This window comes from Ursus maritimus, unplaced genomic scaffold (genome assembly GCF_017311325.1).
Source record: "Ursus maritimus isolate PB19 unplaced genomic scaffold, ASM1731132v1 scaffold_1, whole genome shotgun sequence".
NCBI lineage: Eukaryota > Metazoa > Chordata > Mammalia > Carnivora > Ursidae > Ursus > Ursus maritimus.
In genome coordinates this window covers 13,544,219-13,563,937 of record NW_024423343.1, presented here as the reverse complement: position 1 = coordinate 13,563,937, position 19,719 = coordinate 13,544,219, and the positions used below count along the sequence as shown (strand labels likewise).

The window sequence follows — 19,719 nt, the reverse complement described above, 5'->3', positions numbered from 1 at the left end:
GCACCCAATTATAACTGAGCGAAGCCTATGTACTTAAGATAACCAAGTAAAATATAAATAGGAAAAGAACTGTAAGATGAGAGTATCACTATAGTGTGAGATTGTGGCTAAATATCGAAGTATGAAATTCTTTTTGACAATGGGATTGCTATTCTTGGCGGCAAGAAAAAAATAATTTTTAATATCCTCCTGTTAATATCTTCTTTGTGATGTTCTCAGAGACTATCCTAAAATAGCTTGTTCCTTTCCACTTCCACAGTATCATGATTACACCACAAATACGACACTTACTAAACACTTGTCATCTGGAAGCCAGGTACCATGCTGAGCATCCACAGCCATTATTCCACTTAATCCCATAACAACTCTGTGAGACAAATTGTGTTATTCCATTTAACATATAATGACATGGAGGCTTGGGGAGATAAATTAAAATGTGTTTGGGATTCCGCAGGTAGCAAGTGGCTGAGAAGGGAAATGACCTCTATGTGCTCTAACACCCACTGAGGTCACCCAGGAGCAAAGATGCTCTTCTCCTTCCTTGCCCCCTCTTTGGCACAGTCCCATACCAAAGGGATGGTCATGGCCTGGGATGTCATGCATACTCTCAGTGCCGAGAATAAACAGGGGGAACACATACGCTTCAAGAAAAAATAAAATTCAGGCACTGAAGGAGAAAGAATGAGCTAAAAAAATAGCAGTGATTCTCACTGTCGAACTTCATAGCTTCAATTCCACTTTCTAGATTCTTCCAAGGACAAGCTCTTGGCTCCAGCCCATACTTTTGTATTATTGTCAAGTATTATTATTTCTTTGCCGTTTAATGACTCACTCACTGGCTGGCTCTTTTCATAGTCTATGAGCTGGAGAAGGGCAGAGGCTGGCTGGTTATCCTCAGTGCTCAGCGCAGTGACAGCATTCATTCATAAAGTGGTGTCTATTATGTTCACGTGTTGTGCTGGGCAAAAACAGACACAGTCTCTGCCCTGCCAGAACAGGGGAGACAGGCATTAATCAGTGAATCAGACAAATGTGAAATTGGAAGATATGCCAACATGTTGAAGGTGAGGCATAAAATGGAGGTATAAAAAATCTTGCGGATGGGAATTCTACTGCAACATGAGAATACCACTATTCTCCCAGGACCTGTGGGTTCTATGAGAACAGAGGACAGACAGACATTGACTAATAAAAGGCCAGAGCTGCATTTTGAGACCATTTTGTCTGTAGTATAAACACAGTGGGGGGTGCCAGAAAGGCAGCTATGGCCTCAAAGTTTAGTGTGCAAAAAGCAAACAGCTAGACAGATTCTTTAAGAATGCAAATTCTTAGAAGCTCTGATCTCTGCAGGAGGTGTGGGCAGACTCCCTTTGGGGTTCTGATGAAGGAGGTCCATAAAGCCAGTGTATCTTGCACTGACACAGAGGGTCTAAGGGCAAAGAGAACTTGGCGGAGAGCAGGTATACAAGGAGACACAGTTTTCCTTTACAAAACAACAGGAACAGAAACAGACACAGAGGAAAGAACTCGAAATGCTCAGAGTTCAGGGCATAGCTTTGGTTAGAATATTGCTAAGTATCTGAGTACAGCAAAATGCAAACAGATCTCAGCGCTGTCTTGAAAACAAACAAATGAAGAATCTGCTTAATTAATCTCATGCCGTAAGTAATATGGACAGGGAGATGCAAAACTATGTAAAATGTTTATATTAATTAAATTAATTAAAAGTGGATCTAGCTGCAACCTGCTTTCAAATGCAGATGACAAGGAACTAAAAGAATTCTAGATAGAAAACATGACAAAACATGGACAAAACTTGATTTTCTAAATGGCAATGAATTGAATGTGGTTGCTGACTTCAACATTTTAAAAAATATTTTGTAAAAATACGAGCAAAGTCTAACAAGCCCTTGTTTCTCAAAAAGGGGTATTTATCAGTGAAATAAATACTCCATTTGCAGCTTCTCAAAAACCAAATCATCTTTTTCTATTGGAACAACATCAAACTACTTACTTGCAGTGTAGACAAGCTTACGCTGGGAAAGATTACGATGCCCTAAGTGGTTTTCTATCTCACTCTGTGATCTCTAAGATAATGGCATATAAAATAACAAAAAAGAAAGGACAAAAATAGAAAAATCCGTGGGACATTTTAATATTTCAAAATGCAATTGTTACGTCATTACAGTGGTAATCAAGAAATAGTCATATTTTTTTGTTGTTCCCCCAATTTTCCTGTTTCCCTGAAAACAGTGTCCTTTGTGGCAGATGCAAATACTTTGTCTACTCCAGCCCACCACAGTCCATTTACACGGCTTCAGAAAGAACAGGAAATTGCAAATATGCCCTAAGACCATCTGATGTGTCTCATGAGTGGTAGCACACCGGTCTGTTTCTGCAATATTCATCGGGAAAGGTTCCGGAATAGATACTCCAAAAGAGCGACCAAAGCCAATGGAGAACCAAATGTCAGAGGAAGTTACCCAAACAAAATACTCCATTGTGCTGAATTGTTCCACTGTGTTACCAGCAACTTCTGCAGAATTTTGCAGGAACAAAAGAAGGGTTTTAAAAAGAAACACACAATGTCATATCCAGGTTACTGGGGTTAGTGGCCACCATTTATAGAATCCTTTCCATTGTCTGCATGTTTATTTATTCATTTCATTCAACAAAAATGCACTAGGCACCTTCTATGTGCCAGGGACACAGCATTAAAAAAAATTCCTGCCCTCACTGAACTTACATTCCAGTGTAATGAAGCATCAGTAAACAAATAAGCAGAAATTTAGCATACATGACATATATGTATATGACTATATGTATAATGTAATAAAGCCTCATGCCATGATAAATGTGATTTTATTCTTGCATATGTTATCAGAATCTATTGTTTGAGATGTGTCATTCATTTTATCTGCCTGTGCTGTATTTGGTTTTTGTTTTGTTTTTCTGTGCATCCTCCCACAGGCTGGGAGCTCTTTGAAGACAGGAGCTGCATTTGATTCATACTTGGCTTTTCCACAATGCCTTGCACAGCTCAATTTTCAATATATATTTGCTGAAATAAATCCTGCATCTAAAACTCACTGCTAAAAATGCTACATGAGCATACGTTTGCGGTGTTTCTTCTGCTTGTGTGGCTTACGCAGGATACGTGGATGTAGGTATGCAGGCAAGCCCTCATGATGTATGATAACCGACTCAGTTCCTTGGGCATCTTTCTGTGATTTTGGACATTCCTCTACTTCAAACCTAATTTTGCCATTTACTAGCTCTGTGATTTGGGAAAGCCACTCTAGCTCCGTGAGTTTTATTTTAATAAACTGGGACAATAATCATGCACGTTCCATCAACTGCTGTCAAATGATATACGAGATGAAGAAAAGTACAAGTGTCATTCTGGTTTTTATTGTTATCCTTGGAAATCAGATTCTGCAGAGCCAGAGTTTGCTAATGGGAAGTTTATAGGTCATATGTAGTTTCTAGACTTGCTTTCCTTGGCAGGTACACTTCGTTTTCTCTCCCAGTGTGACTACCTTTCTGTGGGCGAGCACACTCCAGATCTACAAGACCAAGCTGCTCCCTGGTGACTCACACGTGGCCCTATTTCCCTCCTGTGGCGGGATGCCCGAGCTGCAGAATGTATCCGAGTGTCTAGACTTCTGTTAAGCACAGGAGATCATTGTCTTTTTTTTTCTTTTTAGATTTTATTTGTTTATTTATTTCAGAGAGACAGAGAGAATGTGCATGTGCATGTGAATTGGGGGAGGGACAGAAAGGGAGAAAGAGGGAGAGAATCTCGAATCTCAAGCAGACTCTGCACGGAGCACAGAGCCCCACATGGGGCTTGATCTCTTGACCCTGGGATCATGACCTGAGCCGAAACCAAGAATTGTATGCTTAACTGACTGAGCCACCCAGGGGCCCCAAGGCCATTGTCTTGGAACCCATACCCACAAGGTGGCAGATTCAGCACCTGGGACAAAAGAAGCAATTTTTAGTCCCTCCAACCCATTTAAGCCTGCATCAAGTGACATCGGTCATTATTAATGTTGTGGTAGGACACCTAGCAGGTGGGATTCTTGGACTATTTATTGTCTTCCACAGTGGCAGGACCTTGAGTGGAGGGATGAGTGGGCCAGTAGAAGAATGAGTAAGAAGACTCTGAAGGAACAAGATAGGATAACGCAGGCCTGACGATCCGTTCCTATCAGATCAAAACAGAAGCAGCAAAAACTGTGAGTACTTCTCCAGACTGGGAGTGCACGGGGGATAAAACAGATCTAACATTACCGTTTGATGATATTATAAAGTGGAAAACTACTGTTATTTTTTTTTAACTAAGATCCAGAAAATTTCCAATCCTAAACATCACCAAAAATCTCTGAGAAATTTACTGCGTAGGAGAGTTTTTCTCTACTTGATGTCACCCTTGAAATATATTTCTAAGAATTCCAAGGACTATTCTTAGAACACAATGATATAGATCGGGTCTGAATGAAGTGAACGAAAATGGCTTGTTTACTAAGACTCTTAGGAGCTTGGACTTCCTTCGAATGCCAGATGGTAGGTATCACTTCTGAGGTAAGGTCTTTGTTCCTCTTTTTTGTTTTATTCAAGGGAAACGGATAACGATTCTTGACAAAATAGGTCTGACTCATTCTATTATTCATTTGTTCTGTGTTTTTGTGTGCATATGTTTCATCTTCGGGGACATTTTGTACCTGAGAGCTTGTGAAGGCAATGACTAAACTTGCGGTATCTCATTGAGAATCTTCCTTCCAGTTGTAAGACCTCCTAAGTCAGAAACAGCTATAAACAAATACGTAGAAACCAGGATCCAGACACAAGGTAAGTAACCCAGACGTCTATCTTCCCAAAGTGATCTCAAGAAGCTGGAGGTTCTCTCCACACAAAGGGTTATCCACACAAAGGGTAATAAGGTCTTGACAAACAGTAATAGAAATGAGGGGGTATAGAGCTGAACTCTTTAAAAGATGTAATAAATGTTCTGAAATATTTAAATGGCTCTCTCCTGGAAAATGAAGTAGGATTATTCACTTGTGCTTTAATGTGTAAAATCTACCTTGGGGAATCCTGCTAGCTGACCCAGAAGAGTTCATCACTATTCTGGGCTCCTAGAATATTCAACAGAAGGTGCCCTTTATAGCTTTTGTGACATTGTGTAATAGGAATGAGCCTGTGTCCATCTCTGGTTATGACTTCAGCAGGGAGTCCCCGATGCCGAGCATAGTTCCTAGTATGTCATGGGGACTAAATAAGTTTGTTGAATGAGTGAATGAATGAATAAAAAAATAAATGAACAAATAAGCATATGTAGGTAAAAATTTCAGGAAGGTGAATTGAGTTTTTCCAGGAAAGCCTTTCCACAGTTGAATGTCTATCTCTCAAAGTTGTGACCTTTGTACTTAATGGAAAGACTGTCTATCATCTATCACCAGCTAGATCTGACCCTCACTGTTCACTTGCTTGTACCCAATGACTTTTGTCCCACATTTTTTCTTAAACTCTTCTTTCCAGCTTATCTCTTAACTCAGGCAAAAGACCCGAAGAGCACAGCATCCCATGATGGAAACCAAGACTACTCCTCAAGCAGTAACTGCCCATATGAAGAGCTCCTGGGGCCCAGAATGCCCAGACCAGTTTGAGGTCAACCCCCAACCGCCCCTGTGCAGATGGACCACAGAATGACCCACGGAGTAACCAACAATTACCTTTACCTCATTATAATATTACAATCTCTGCCCAAAGAGGAGCCCCCGCCTCACTTACATAACATACGGTGTCTGTATAGGCATGTTTCCTTAAGACACATGTACGACCTTATACCTGCCTCTGCATACATTGACAAGGCTCCCCTTTCTAAATATTCATCCTAACCTTAAGTAAAGGAAACCTACTCACCCTTGCTGGGGAGTCATGGCTTTGGAATTTACTCCCCATGAGCTCCATATTCACTGCAAATAAAGTTTCCTTTGCGTGACAACTCACCTGGTGTGTTTCTACCTGTGACTCGCCAAGGAGTGAAATCACGTTAGTTTGGTCACAAGACTAGGGAAGAATGGCTGAAGACACATTGTCTCTCAGATCCTTTTTCCTTTTTACCGGTGAGGAACCTGAGCTCAGAGCTTGCGTAACTTACTCAAAGCCTCCAATAGTAAATGGTGAAACCAGGATTTGAATGCTGACCTGTGTGAACCCCAAGCTGTGTCTTCTCCTAGAAGACACTCTCCAGCTCCAAGCCATCACTTAAGCAGAGACTGAAGCACAGCCTAAGACAAGGTGGAGAAGAAGTTCCTGTAGTGAAAGGTCAGATTCAGGCACTAAGGTGTGCCCTCAACACCGAGTTATAGGATTCTTTAAAGAAGCAATGTCATATTAATACTATCTCTGCAAGCTTGATATGCGGCATGGGCTGCAGTGATACTTCCTAAAAGATGATAATACATTGGCTAGAGCAAGCTTTGAAGCAAAAAATGGAAAAGAAAATATTTAAATGTTTTAGTTCAATGTCTATAAAATGTCATCATTGATCTTTAATCTCCTGCTAAAGTTTTACTTGATATTTCTAAAGCCAAAGAGTTTCCTTTGTGATCAACAATAGAAAACTATCTCCACCCTCCATTAAGACCCTTATTGCCCTTTCCATATGGAAAGTTGGCGTCTGCGTTAAAATGCAATTATCTTTCGCTTCCAACCCAGTGCTCAGCAACACTTAATTAATTCTTTCCTTTTAAAGTTCAGCCTTATTGCTTTCTGGAGGAATTCCAGATTTCAACAGATAAACCATGCAGAAAAAGGCGAGGCCTAAGTGATTGGAGAAAAGTCCATTTCGCATCCGCATATTCAAGCGCCCCGGTATTAATCCAAGATGTAATCTCAGCTACGTAACATGTGAATGCTATGTGAATGCTTGTGGCTTGGTGGGAAGAGAAGGACTTGTTCCTGGTGGCCTGGGACCAGACACACAGTCCTCAAACTCAATGAGCCAGCATCTTTCTGCGAAATTTAAGAAGAGTTTGCTATAACATTTGGTTGCTTCAATTTTTATGTAAGAAGGAATAAGGATACTTATTTCATCAAAGTGAAAGAATAAATGAAAGCAAGATGTCCAAAGGAGGTCTATGGAATTATTCTGCTTTCCTTTGCCACAGGGGTCCATGTCACATCGAGTACTGAGGACGATAGTTTGAAGACCAAGAGCTTGCAGAACAGCACTGCTTGTTAAAAGCACTGTGTCTTGTTACTGAAATTAAGTTCTTGGGAATCGATGTAATCCTTGTCTTTGAAGGAAACCTCCTCTCAGAAGGAAGATGATGTATGTGTACACTGTAAATTTACTCTCTCATTATTACCCAATAATAAAGATAGTATTTATGAAGTAGAGTGAACTATATGGTTTACATATTATCTTACTGAATTATCTTTAGCTCAGTGCCTCTCTACACTGTAGTCACACAGGGGGTCATTTTCCCCTTCTCCTTGAATACACCCATCTTGTTCTTGCCTCAGGATCTTTGCACTTGCTGCCCTGCTCATTCTTTACTTTTCGGATAAAGTAGTTTCTCTTTACAAAAGTTTTTCCTCCCTTCTGGAGCATTAACATGGCTTTCCGACCTTACCATTTGTCTTTCTCCCTTCCATAGCCCTATTTATTTTCTTTATTCCAGATTTCACCAACAGATTCCATTCTGTTGATTTCTTTCTTTGCTTATTTTCTGTTTTTCTTCCTTTATTGAAAGTGAGCTTTGTGAAAGCAGAAATGGAGGCTCCCTTGTTTTCCACGGAATCCCTAAGGTCTAGAACAGTTCTTGGGTCATATCAGATACTCCATAAACACTTATGGAATGCATGACTGATGACTGGATGAATGTACTCTTTGATTAAAAAACTCAAGAGGGGAAAAAAAAAAAGCCCAAGGAGGAGGAGGAGGGATTTCCACTCACCTGTACCACACCTGTACAGGAATCTAAAAAGATGCAGCCTTTGGGTTCTTTGGATATTTTTTCATCTTTGTAGAAATTCATGATGTAGGAGTTATCTGGCAACTGGGTCAGCTGGAAGTAACGCTTTTTGAAGGACTAAATAAAAGAAAAGATATACTGAGATAGTTTCAATTGCGGTGTGCTGTTACAGAAACTAGAATTTTTCTAATTCCTTCAGGAACACTACCTTTCTAGGGCAGCATTCTAGAGATCAGCATCCTCCTTTCTCATAAATTAAATATGACACGAAACATAATGCAAATGACTCTCCTCTGTGCTGTGACCGAAGGAGGGGGTGTCAAGAAAAGTGGCAGAAACAAAGATAAGTCTTGATGTCTCCTTACCCGCACAGTAACAGTATTGTTCACGGTGCTGTTGAAATTCCCCTTGTAGAGCCAGCCAGACTTGAAAACTCCGGTCCCTCCTGCTCCCCCACCGCCCTTAGATGACGAGTGGGAGGTGGTATCCTGGAGAAGAAGCATCATTGGCACAACTGCAATCTTTTGTGAATCCCAGATCTTAGACCCCGCACTTAAAAACGAACCTCCTCTTCCTCTCGTTGACTCATCTTAAATAATAAACGTGTTCAATTTCAAAACAAATGTGACTCATTTTGACGAAAAGCCCTTCCACAAGTAGCTACCGCGGCTTTTCTGTTAATCTGGTCAGAATGTGAAATGCTCTAGTGAAAGACAGGGACCAAGTACCTCCCGTTTTACACATTTCTCTTTCGACAACGTACTTACTTCATCCTTATCAGCATCCTCATGGTCAACCTCAAAGGAATGTGAAGGAAGTTTCTCTGGTTTGTATTCTGCTCTGGTATTAAAAACAAACAAACAAACAAACAAACAAACAAACAAAAAACCAGTTTCTGATTTGTCATTCGAGATATGGCTTTCTTTTTCCACTGTTCCCTAGGTAACAACTATTGTGTTTTTTAAATAAAATAATGTAATCTTGTGAGGGCCTTGTTTCCTTTGGAAGTGTTAACTTTCCCCTACACCATTAGGTCTTATCTCTAGCAAAGACATCTCTATTTTTAAACCATGGAGTTCCTGCTTATTCAGATTTACACAGGTCTTCTTGAAGAAGAAGAAGAAGAAGGCAAGCAGGACAGTTTTAAAGGTTTGGTGGTTTATATTTTCCTTCGTCCACATTCTGCAGGGGAATATGAAGTAGTGATGTTTTCATTTCTGTTTTGCCTTCCTAGGACATGCCACGTTCCTGAGAACCAGTCTGAGCTCTGGCCACTAGGGTGCGCTGCTCTCCTAACCGTGGCCTCCCCCAAAGAACGCCCCAACCCGACTTTGTGGACCTGTGCTCACTGGGTGCATCTCCGTGGTAGCACTGGAACGCTGACCAGCCCACGGCAGCAAGAGTGTGCAAGTACTCTAAATGGTCAAATAGGACAAAAATAAACTTCCCTCGGCTTGATTCTATTTTCACAACTCATGGCTTAATGAAAGTGATCAACAGCATTGCAGGTTCAGCATTCCTGGACACGTAGCTAGAAAATCCTACGTGTAGAATTTGCGTGGAATATTTATTTTCTTTGAGGTGATTTATATGGTGTAGAAGCAACCTCAGAATCTGCCTATTGAGAAAAAAAGCCCAGGGGTGCTCATTCAGGTATTCCTATCGCAAATCTTTTCCTGTGGTGATGGTATTCCAGATAGGAAGGGGCATGACCAACGACTCTTTTACTTAAGTATGCGTAAAATTACCAGACTTTATTCACACAGGGATTCAACGCACTCAAAGGGGTTCAAAATATTCTTTACCTTCCCTCTGAAAGACCTGAAAATGCCCATGCCCGGTTCACAGCCGGGCAAGGTGGAGCACAGAAAGAACAGTGACCTCGCTATTAAAAATGGAAAAGCCTGACATCAGAGCCACATTCTCTCAACCTGATAAGAGTATTTTTTTTTCAATTGTGGTAAAATATACATAACAGGAAATTTACGATTTTAACCATGTGTAAGTGGCCAGTTCAGTGGCGCTAAGTGCGTTCACATTACTGTGCAACCATCACCACGGTCCATCTCTAGACCTTTCTCATTCCCAAAATGACACTGTATCTGTTAAACGCTCTCCCTTCCCCCACCCCTGGTAACTACTGCTCTACTTTCCGCCTCCATGTCTTTGACTATTTTGGGTACTTCATGTAAGTGGAATCGTGCCATATGTGTCAATTTATGTCTGGTTTATTTCACTTCAAGGTTCATTCATGGATCAGGATTTCGTTCCTTTTTAAGGCTACGTAATACTCCACTGTAGTCTAAAAAGAGTTCATGCTCCCAGGTTGGTTTCCACGAAGGCATCCCAGACTCTACAAATTAGGCCTCTCTCCCTGTGGATGCCAGACACACATGTCCTGGTGCTAATCTGAATCTGTTGTTTGTGCACCTGTCTTACCTTTCACCAAATGACATGTTTCTGTTTTTTTTAAGATTTATTTATCTTAGAGAAGGCAGAAGGGGCAGAGGGAGAGGGAGAGAGAGAATCTCAAGTAGACTCCACGCTGAGCACAGAGCTAGAAGCTGGGCTCAATCTCACAACCCTGCGATTATGACCTGAGCCAAACCAAGAGTCTGATGCTTAACTGACTGTGCCACTCAGATGATGTGTTTCTTTCTTTTTTTTTTTTTTTAAGATTTTATTTATTTATGTGACAGAGAGACAGCCAGCGAGAGAGGGAACACAGCAGGGGAGTGGGAGAAGAAGAAGCAGGCTCCCAGCGGAGGAGCCTGATGTGGGACTCGATCCCAGAACGGCAGGACCACGCCCTGAGCCGAAGGCAGACACCTAACGACTGCGCTACCCAGGCGCCCCAGATGATGTGTTTCTTAAACCAGGGCCTCCAATGGAGTCCCATCTGTACCTCCCCCGGCTTTGTCTTTTCCTACCATGGAGATGCTCAGTACACTTTTGCTGACTGCACCAGGGATAGGCAAGTGAAAGAATACAAACTGATAGCATTTAAAACCGTTTTTGGAAGGCATTTTGGTGATGCTAAAACACATTTTTTGGCATCAACATCCTAAGAGGCATCTCTAATGTGTAAACAGGTTTTTGAAAATGATCTTATTACTAGTGTGAATTTATTTTATAAATTCAAATTAAGGTAAGTTGCTTGCTACCAAAATCAATAACTAAGAAAAATAAAGCTATTCTGGGGTATACAGTAGTTGATATCGGGTATTAAAGATGGTATCTGGGGTCACACTTCAGCCCTAGTCCCAATTTATTTATCCATTTTGCTTTGGTTGCGCAATCTTGATATGAAGTCCCAAGGCCCATAGGTAAGTAGTTGTAAATGGTAACAAGCTTAATTAAAAGCCAGAGGCTTGAAAGAATAGTGGTAGGAAATGTGTATTTTAAGATTATCTCCACCGTACGTTCTGGCACATGGTAAGCACGTAATAAATATTTGTTCATTAATGTATATTAATTTACTCGAATGGGTGTGCATTATTCCAAATTCCAGAAACATATTCATACATACATAACACAGTCTTCTTCATCCATGACTTATCTGCAAGTTCAAAGAAGTTCAAAAATCTCTACCACAATAGCAGAACATTTGTACTGAAGTCTAAATATGTACTAAGCAGCGTATTGCTTTTTATTACATATATATGTGTGTAATCAGATATTTGCCCACAAATGCTAGAACTCCACAGTCTAGCCTCGTCTTGCTGTTGTACTGAGAAGAAAACAAAGTCTGTAACAGCTACTCACATAAACCCATAGTGGAAGAGGTGGGATTAGAAGCCCTATTTCCAAAATGCTACTGCTTGTATGTAGGATAAATTAATTCAAACCATCTTTGATAATCATCTTACATAAAATTGTAGCCATTGTTCTCTGCCAAAGGATCCAGGTGTACCTGTACTCCTTTCTCCTTCTCACAGAGCCTTAGAGATACTCAAGAATATCCATGCCCATTGCCCTTCACGTTAACTTGTTCTGCGGCTTTGGGTTAGGGTCAAGTTTACGTGGAGGCAGAGCCAGTAGCAGGTGACAGTGTTATTTTAGGACCCCTGGGAAATTTTTCCTGTCCTACCCAAAATATCCCTTTTCTCTGTAACAATACCTTGACATTCCTGAGCAAAGAGCAGTCCCTTTCACCTTTTCATTTGATTGGTAAAGCCCCTAAACACACCCTCTCTCTCCTTCATCCCACAAGCAACACAATTGCCCAAGATTCACAGTCAGATTCCTATGGCTGATTTCAGAGCAATTACTCCAAGCATTTTGTCTGCAGAGAAGAGAACATGAGTATTCCAGGATTCTTAAAATGATGGCAGGCCAGTAAAGGGAGTATTAAGACAACATCCCAAGTGAAAAATAAAGGAATGTGTGGGGAAAACAGGGAGAGGCAGCAAAGACAAACTTGAACATGGGACGTCAACATTTAGCTCAGGGGTGTTCCTATGCTATATGCTAATTATTTCCTGTTAGTCTCCTTTTGACCTTGACACTCTTCTATCCCTTTCTGAACTTCATATTCTCCCCTCTTCTGCTAGCCTGACTTACCCTTTCTTCTCTCTCTTACAAAACACCAATTTGATAGGAATTTGTTCTTGATAACTGTGGATCACAACAGTGATCCTCACAATAGTTCCTCAGTGATCTATCTATCTATCTATCTATCTATCTATCTATCTATCATCTATCTATCATCTATCTATCTACTTATCTCACATTTTCTTTATCCATTCATCCATCAGTGGACATTTAGGCTGTTTCCATGTCTTGGCTATTATAAATAATGGTGCAGTGAGCATAGGGGTGCACCAATCTTTTTGAATTAGTGTTTTTATTTTCTTTGGATAAATACCCAGAAGTGGAGTTCCTAGGTCACATGGTAGTTCTATTTTTAAATTTTTGAGGAACCTCCATACTGTTTTGCCTAGTGGCTGTACCGGTTTACATCCCACCAATAGTTCATGAAGGTTCCCTTTTTGACACATCCTCATTACAACTTGTTATTTCTTGCCGTTTTGATACTAGCCACTCTAATAGGTGTGAGGTGACATCTCACTGTGGTTTTGATTTGTATTTTCCAGACGATGATTTGATTTCCTAATGATGAGTACTTTTCATGTACCGGTTGGCCACTGTCTGTCTTCCTTGGAAAAATGTCTATTCAGAAGATCTGATCATTTTTTAGTTGGATTGTTTTATTTTTTTGCTACTGAGTTGTCTGAGTTTTCGGTATATTATGGATATTAACCCTTTATCAGATACATGCTTTGCAAGTATTTTCTCCCATTCAGTAGGTTGCCCTTTTCATGATGTCGATGGTTTCCTTTGCTGTGCAGAAGCTTTTGAGTTTGATGTAGTCTCACATGTCTTTTTTTGCTTGAATGCAGTGGGATCCCAAAAAATTCATTGCCAAGACAGAGGTCAAGGGGCTGACCACTTATATTTTCTTCTAGAGATTTAATGGTTTCAGGTCTTACATTCAAGTCGTTAATCCATTTTGAGTTAATTTTTGTGGATTGTCAGATGGGGTCTGATTCCATTCTTTCGTACATGTTCTTCCAGTTTTCCCAACACCATTTATTGAACAGACTGTCCTTTCCCCATGGCATATTCTCGACTCCTCTGGCTGGCCTCATGAAATTTTTTGTCATTTTTGTCTTCTGTGAATTCCCAGTTCAGTGCTGATTTTTATGTGCGAAGGCTTACATTTTACACTCTAGCCTGAAATAATGTTTCTTTCCAGTATCTTTCTATGAACAGACACTTAAAAAAAGTGAGGTTCTTAAGAGTTAATAATAACACAATTTCAAATTTAAAGAATAAAAATTAGGGAGGTAAACACACGCTTCTCTTTTCACTCTACCATAATTGCAAGTTTTTATTTTGGAGCCTCAGCAACCCATAAAAAGAAATGATGAGTTTAAATTGGCAGCAGACATAAGAGAATTCTTCTAATCCAGGAGGCATGAACATGATTTACTTCTAATGGTCTCCAAAGGCCAAGTGAATTATCTGTTCCATTACTGACCTAAATATGTGTAGTCTTTAATGGGGAGCGCTTACGGTTTCTAAAATCATTTTAAAAATAATTTTTCTATTCAGTGTTACAGTCTTCATTATCTCAGGGGATGTGTGAGGATTATATTCTGGAACTTCTGATTTTCACTTTGAATACACACAGTTCATTAAAATCTCCCACTTTGTGGCAGCACCATTCTTCCCCTTCTCGGTATCAACTTCCACTTCTTTAGTTAATTAAGGGAAATTCTCAACAATGTTTCGGTTACTTTCGTCTTGCTTCTCCTGAAGTTTCTTCTCATGCTCCATGAGAATTCTAATTCGACGATGATATCCAGGCCCTGTTCTCACTGGAGGGGTTTCCTCTGTTGTTTTAGTACAGGGTGAATACCACAAAGGGGAAAACTTTCATTTATTTATTTTGCTTGATGGCATCATGGACATAAGAAAAGGTGTGTGGGGACAAAGTCACTAAAGATTTCAACAGACCTTGATCCCAGAGTCCTGGGAGAGAGCCCTGCAGCAAACTCCCTGCTCAGTGGGGAGCCTGCTTCTCCCTCTCCCTCTCCCCCTGCTTGTGCTCTCTCTCTTTCTCTGTCAAATAAATAAATAAATAAATAAATAAATAAATAAATAAAATCTTAAAAACAACAGCAACAAAGATTTCAACAGACCTGAAGTCAGCAGGAAGGCCTATACTTGGAAGGGCAACTAATGCCACTTTCTACAATCTCTTACTTCATATGCGGTCCTGCAACCGCTTGGACACAGCTTCCAAGTTGTAACTGCTTCTCAGAAGGGTTTTTAGAAAGAGGAAGTCTCGACGTTAAAAAATGCTTTGCTTTTCAGTTGTGCCTATAAAAAGTGTGTGACTAACCTGCAGACATTCCAAGTACAGTACGTACTCACGAAAGCCTAGCGTGTGGTGGGACCTTCCCAACATGAAGTTACAGGAGGTTATCTATCAGGAGTAATTAAAGGGCTGTTCAGAGATTTGGTAAAAGTTACTATTCAGCGGTTTACAAAAAACGATTTGCTGTTTTGGAGGAACATTGTTTTGGTCTTAGTTATGCAACTGAAAAATAAATGGCCTCTTTCCCCTTCACCTCTTTTTTTTTTCTTTTTTTTTTTTTTTGGTATACTCACTGCTACAATCCCATTCTCCTTAGAGTAGCTCAAGTGATCTTTTAAAGAAGGAAACTGGATCACGTCACAATAGGTTAAAATTTCTGAAGGCTTCTGTCGCGGTGAGAATGAATCCAAGCTCTTTTCTGGGGCGCACCAGGTCCTTTGTCTCCTCCCGTGGTTTCATCTTACTCCAGCTTTTCTAACCGCCAGTTGCAGCCTCCCCATTCTGCTCAAGAGACCATGCTGGTTCCCAAGTCAGGGCGCCTGCCTTTGCTTCTTTCCTCTGGGAATCCTTCCCCAAGATCAGTGTGCTGGGAGTTACTGTTCCTTCAGATCTGAGCTCAGATGGCACCTTCTCTGAGCTATTCAACGGCTCCTTCAAATTCAACATTCAGGAGTTGAGAGCAGCCCTTCCAAGTACCCGAGTCTGGAACAGTTGTTTCTGGGGGCACAGGAAATCTGGGCCAATAGTGCCCAAATCTAAGCCATGTGTCCACTATGAAGTTAGATGTGAAGATTGAAGATTCTCGAATCTTCACTTGAGGAAAGTGTTAATAACAACTTCACTTTTGATTGTTATAAGTGTTTTTCTGGATTATTTCTAACATTCAAGTTGGATGACCCAATGCGTTAGGAGATTCCAATTCATTGCAGTTCTTTAATTTGAGCCACTCCAATCCCATCCAGGAATGTTATTTTTCAAAATTTGCCACTTAGTTTATTTACACAATGAGTAGTTACCGCACACTGACCACGGGCCAGGCATTCTCCTAGACTGCAGGGGATGCTGCGAGGAAAAGTCCCTGCCCTTTGGGGATTTTTGCTTTACTGGGGGACAAAGACACTGAATAAATGACTACTTTAGTTCAGGTAGTAGGTCAGGTGATCTTGTCCATGAGGGTGACACTTGAACAGGTGCAGAACAAGGACACTTTCTCCTAAAGACTTTCTTTCCCCAGAGTCCAGGAAAAAAAAAAAAAAGGCTATTTATTTTCCCTTTTTGCTGTCCTTAAACATATATCACTTCTGTGGAAGTTGTTTATTTTCATGACTTTTGATATCACAGCATGAAAATACATGAAACCAGGGGCAAATCTGAACGTTAAACACAGAATATCGTCTGAAAAACTGTTCTTTTCTAGCCCTGTTATATCTGCTATTGAAATGACAGCTCACAAAAGAATGATATGATGATATTTTAAGACTTTGTTCAAAAATTAAATAAGACTAATCTCTATGTCACAATTGATTCTGCGCATATACAACAAAATGTATGTCGTTGAACAGAATGTTCTGTTGTGACAATTACTTTTAAATATTATAAAATATACTTTGACACTCGATTAACATACATGTATTTGTAAACAATGGTAGAACTTAGACAGAAGTCATGTTTTATATATGGAAAAACCCAAGGAGTACTCTTGATAGGTTCTTACCGGGGCAGCTGTCGGATGTCTCCAGAATATTGTTCATATTTGTAGTTTACCACATACCATTGGGAACTATAAAATTTACAAGCCTGAAAGGAAAAAAAAAAAAGACAATGAAAACTTATCATTAAAAAAAATCAGCTGTCCTGGCAAAAAGCAAACTGAATACAGTTCTCGTAATCTCTGGGGGAGCGTTAAGGTGGCTATGTGAGCGATTTTAAGGTAGGTAAGGGGCTTGCTCATTATAATCATTTCACACTTTCAAGTGAAATGGAAATCAAATCTATCCCAGACTCTGGGAGGAGAAACTATTTAACATATTTATTCTATTTTACGCCATCAAGGAAAGTCTAATTTCATCACCCAATGAATCATACCAGATACGTTGCTAAACTCAAATGCTGTCATTTTTCAGTTTTCCTTAGCAACCTTCCATTATTTAACAGCTCTTGGTGGTAGAAGATATTTTTATTTCTATGTAATCTTTGCATTGTAATTTTAGCCCATTTCTACTCGTTCTTGTGTCAGTAACTTATCTTTTCTCCTCTCTGTGTCAGCTGTGTTGTCTATTTGAAATCAGTTTTTCAGTTTTACGTCAATGCTTTCTCAGGGCCAGACTTCTCCCTGATTACTCATCGATTTGTATAAATATATATGAATAAAAGATGACCCAAAACTTTGTATGTAATGGCTGATTTCTCAGTATTTATTGATGGCAAATATTTCCCAAACACCCACCATGCACCTAGAAATGTACTGACCACAGAGTGATAATGGGGGTTCCACTATGTGCCTTTTTTTTTTTTTTTTGAGGTGGGGAGGTAAGAGGGGTGAGGGGCAGAGAAGTGGGAAGGGCAGAGGGAAAGATAGAGAATCTTAAGGAGAGTCCATGCCCAGCGTGGAGCCCCAGGCGGGGCTGGATCTCATGACCCTATGATCATGACCAGAGTGGAAATCAAGAGTCGGATTCATAACCCACTGAGGCACCCAGGCGCCCCTTGCTAGGCTGCTTTTAAGATTCCTTTTGATTCTAAAATTACATGAACCTGGGGATTGAGCAATTGACATGAAGATTATAAGGAGATCTTTTCTTCTGCGGTGGAGAAAATGAGGAGCAATGAGCTTCCTGCAATGTGAGAAATAAAGACCTATGGTTGTCGGGAACCAGGGAGGGGACAGGCAAGGAGATCTGTGTGAGAGGAATCACTGGGGGTGTGGAGGTGCCACAAGCAAGGGAAACACTGCACTGTCTTTGCAGAAACAGAAAGTGGGAGGGAAGAGCCCCGTGCTTGCTGCCCGAAGGCTGATGGAGAGCACGGGGTGCAGGCTCCTGGCTCACAGGGACAGGCAGGCCGAGGGGAGAGTAGTTGGGTGTCCTCAGCAGCTCTGGACTTCTCTGGCCTTGAACTTTCTTGGTGCCATGACTTTATTTGTTCATCGAAGCACCCACACGCAAACTGGGGACAGAGGCTAAACAGGGCGTGAGCCTGGGCCCAAGACCGGAGTAAGAGGTTGTTGGCAGAGAGTAGAGGAGGAAAACAGCAACGAGACAAATGGACATGGATAACGGCAAAGGGAATTCAGGAGATCGGGATGGACTGTGGATGGAGAACAGGAACGGGAACAATATTGAATATTTAGCTAAAATGAAATCCCTTAACTTGGGATTCCTGAGCCAATTCTGCATATCACGTATTTCTGGAAATAAGAGGAAAACTAAGGCCCAATAAGCTCCTTGTCTGAGAAGTTCATCTTCATTTTAGATAAAGATGCCAAGGATTCAGGCAAGGAGCATATGGGCCCTTGCCATCCTAAGGTCATGGGGACAGAACGTTCATGATCCCGGTTCTTTCTCCTCTTATTGCCTTTTCTCTATTCCTGGCGATAGATCTCAAATGCAACAAAATATATTTAAAAATGAAAAACAAAAAGCATAAAACTCATTCCCTTAAATCTTTTTTCTGATACATAGTTTTACCTGGTTCCCCTTGAGTATATATTTGAACTTGGATATTGTTCTTTTATTCACTTAATGGCACATTCTAGATATTTTTACATTGGCTTTCCAAATTTTATGACCGCTTTAAATAAGTAGAATAAAATATCACACCATAATTTACTAATCCAGTCTCCTAGTTTTGGAGGTCATTCATTCATTCAACAAACATCACTGAATCCTTACTGGGTTGTTCTAGGTGATGGGAATACATCAGTGAGCAAGGGACAAAAATGCTTGCCCTTTTGAAACTAATGCCCCTGTGACGAGCTGGTCAATAAACACAAAATAAGTAAATTATGTATATGTTGGGAAACGACAACTGTCATGTGAAAAAAAAAAGCAGAAGAGGGGCATGGATAAAGTTGGGGGAAAGGGGCCAATTTAATGGAATGGTTAGGGTGGGTACTGCAGAGATGCTAACATTTGAGAAAAGACTTCTAGAACAGGACAGAGTGAGCTGTTATTACAGCTCTTCAAATTTTGTGCCATTGTAGAAAATATGAGGTTTTTTTAATAAAAATGAATCTTTTATAAAAAATGGGAATTTCTCAAAAAAACGAGTATTCAGAGTATTTCTTTATACACTTGGTCCTTCTATCCTCTCCCAAATATCACCCCTTTGGCATTATTTTCTTAGGGTAGAGTACTCAAAGTATTTTAAAGATTCTTGGTTAAAAAAACCCTGCCAAAACAATGTGTATTTGCTATAAGAAAAAGGCAAATTGAGGGTACAGCTCAGAACCGGGAGCTACACAGCTTTCTTCTTGTCCTGGAACTAACCCACTAATACCGACTTTCAACATGATTTTTGGTCAAATCTTTTCATTTATTGGGCTCTCAGATTTAGCTAGTGAACAACCAGAATATTAGACTGGATTGAGCAATCTCTGTCCCATAATATCCATCTCTACACTCCCTAATCTGGAGGTTTTCATGGGACAGAGATACACTGATTCCCTCATTACCCTTTCTTGCTACCACTAGTGTCTGTGTTTAGCCACGATAAACATGTATACTTCATGCATATTTCACATGATAATCACAGTATGCTGCAGGCTTAACTGAATCTGAGATATGTATATCCTGAGTTCCACGGACCTAAAATGAATGTGGAACTTTCTTATATCACTACAGTCTA

General features: G+C 40.4%; 1 protein-coding gene across 5 annotated transcripts in view; it reads right to left on the bottom strand.

Moving 5' to 3' along the window:
* Window positions 1-19,719, bottom strand: part of DOCK10 (dedicator of cytokinesis 10) — a 262,401-nt gene that overhangs the window by 100,124 nt on the left and 142,558 nt on the right. For all 5 annotated transcript variants that reach the window (XM_040639806.1, XM_040639813.1, XM_040639809.1 and 2 more), the window contains exons 4-7: window positions 16,589-16,671; window positions 8,756-8,828; window positions 8,354-8,476; window positions 7,971-8,105 (exon numbers count right to left, since the gene is read on the bottom strand). In XM_040639806.1, coding sequence (XP_040495740.1) covers window positions 7,971-8,105; window positions 8,354-8,476; window positions 8,756-8,828; window positions 16,589-16,671 — 414 coding nt within the window. The remainder of the gene's footprint in view (window positions 1-7,970; window positions 8,106-8,353; window positions 8,477-8,755; window positions 8,829-16,588; window positions 16,672-19,719) is intronic.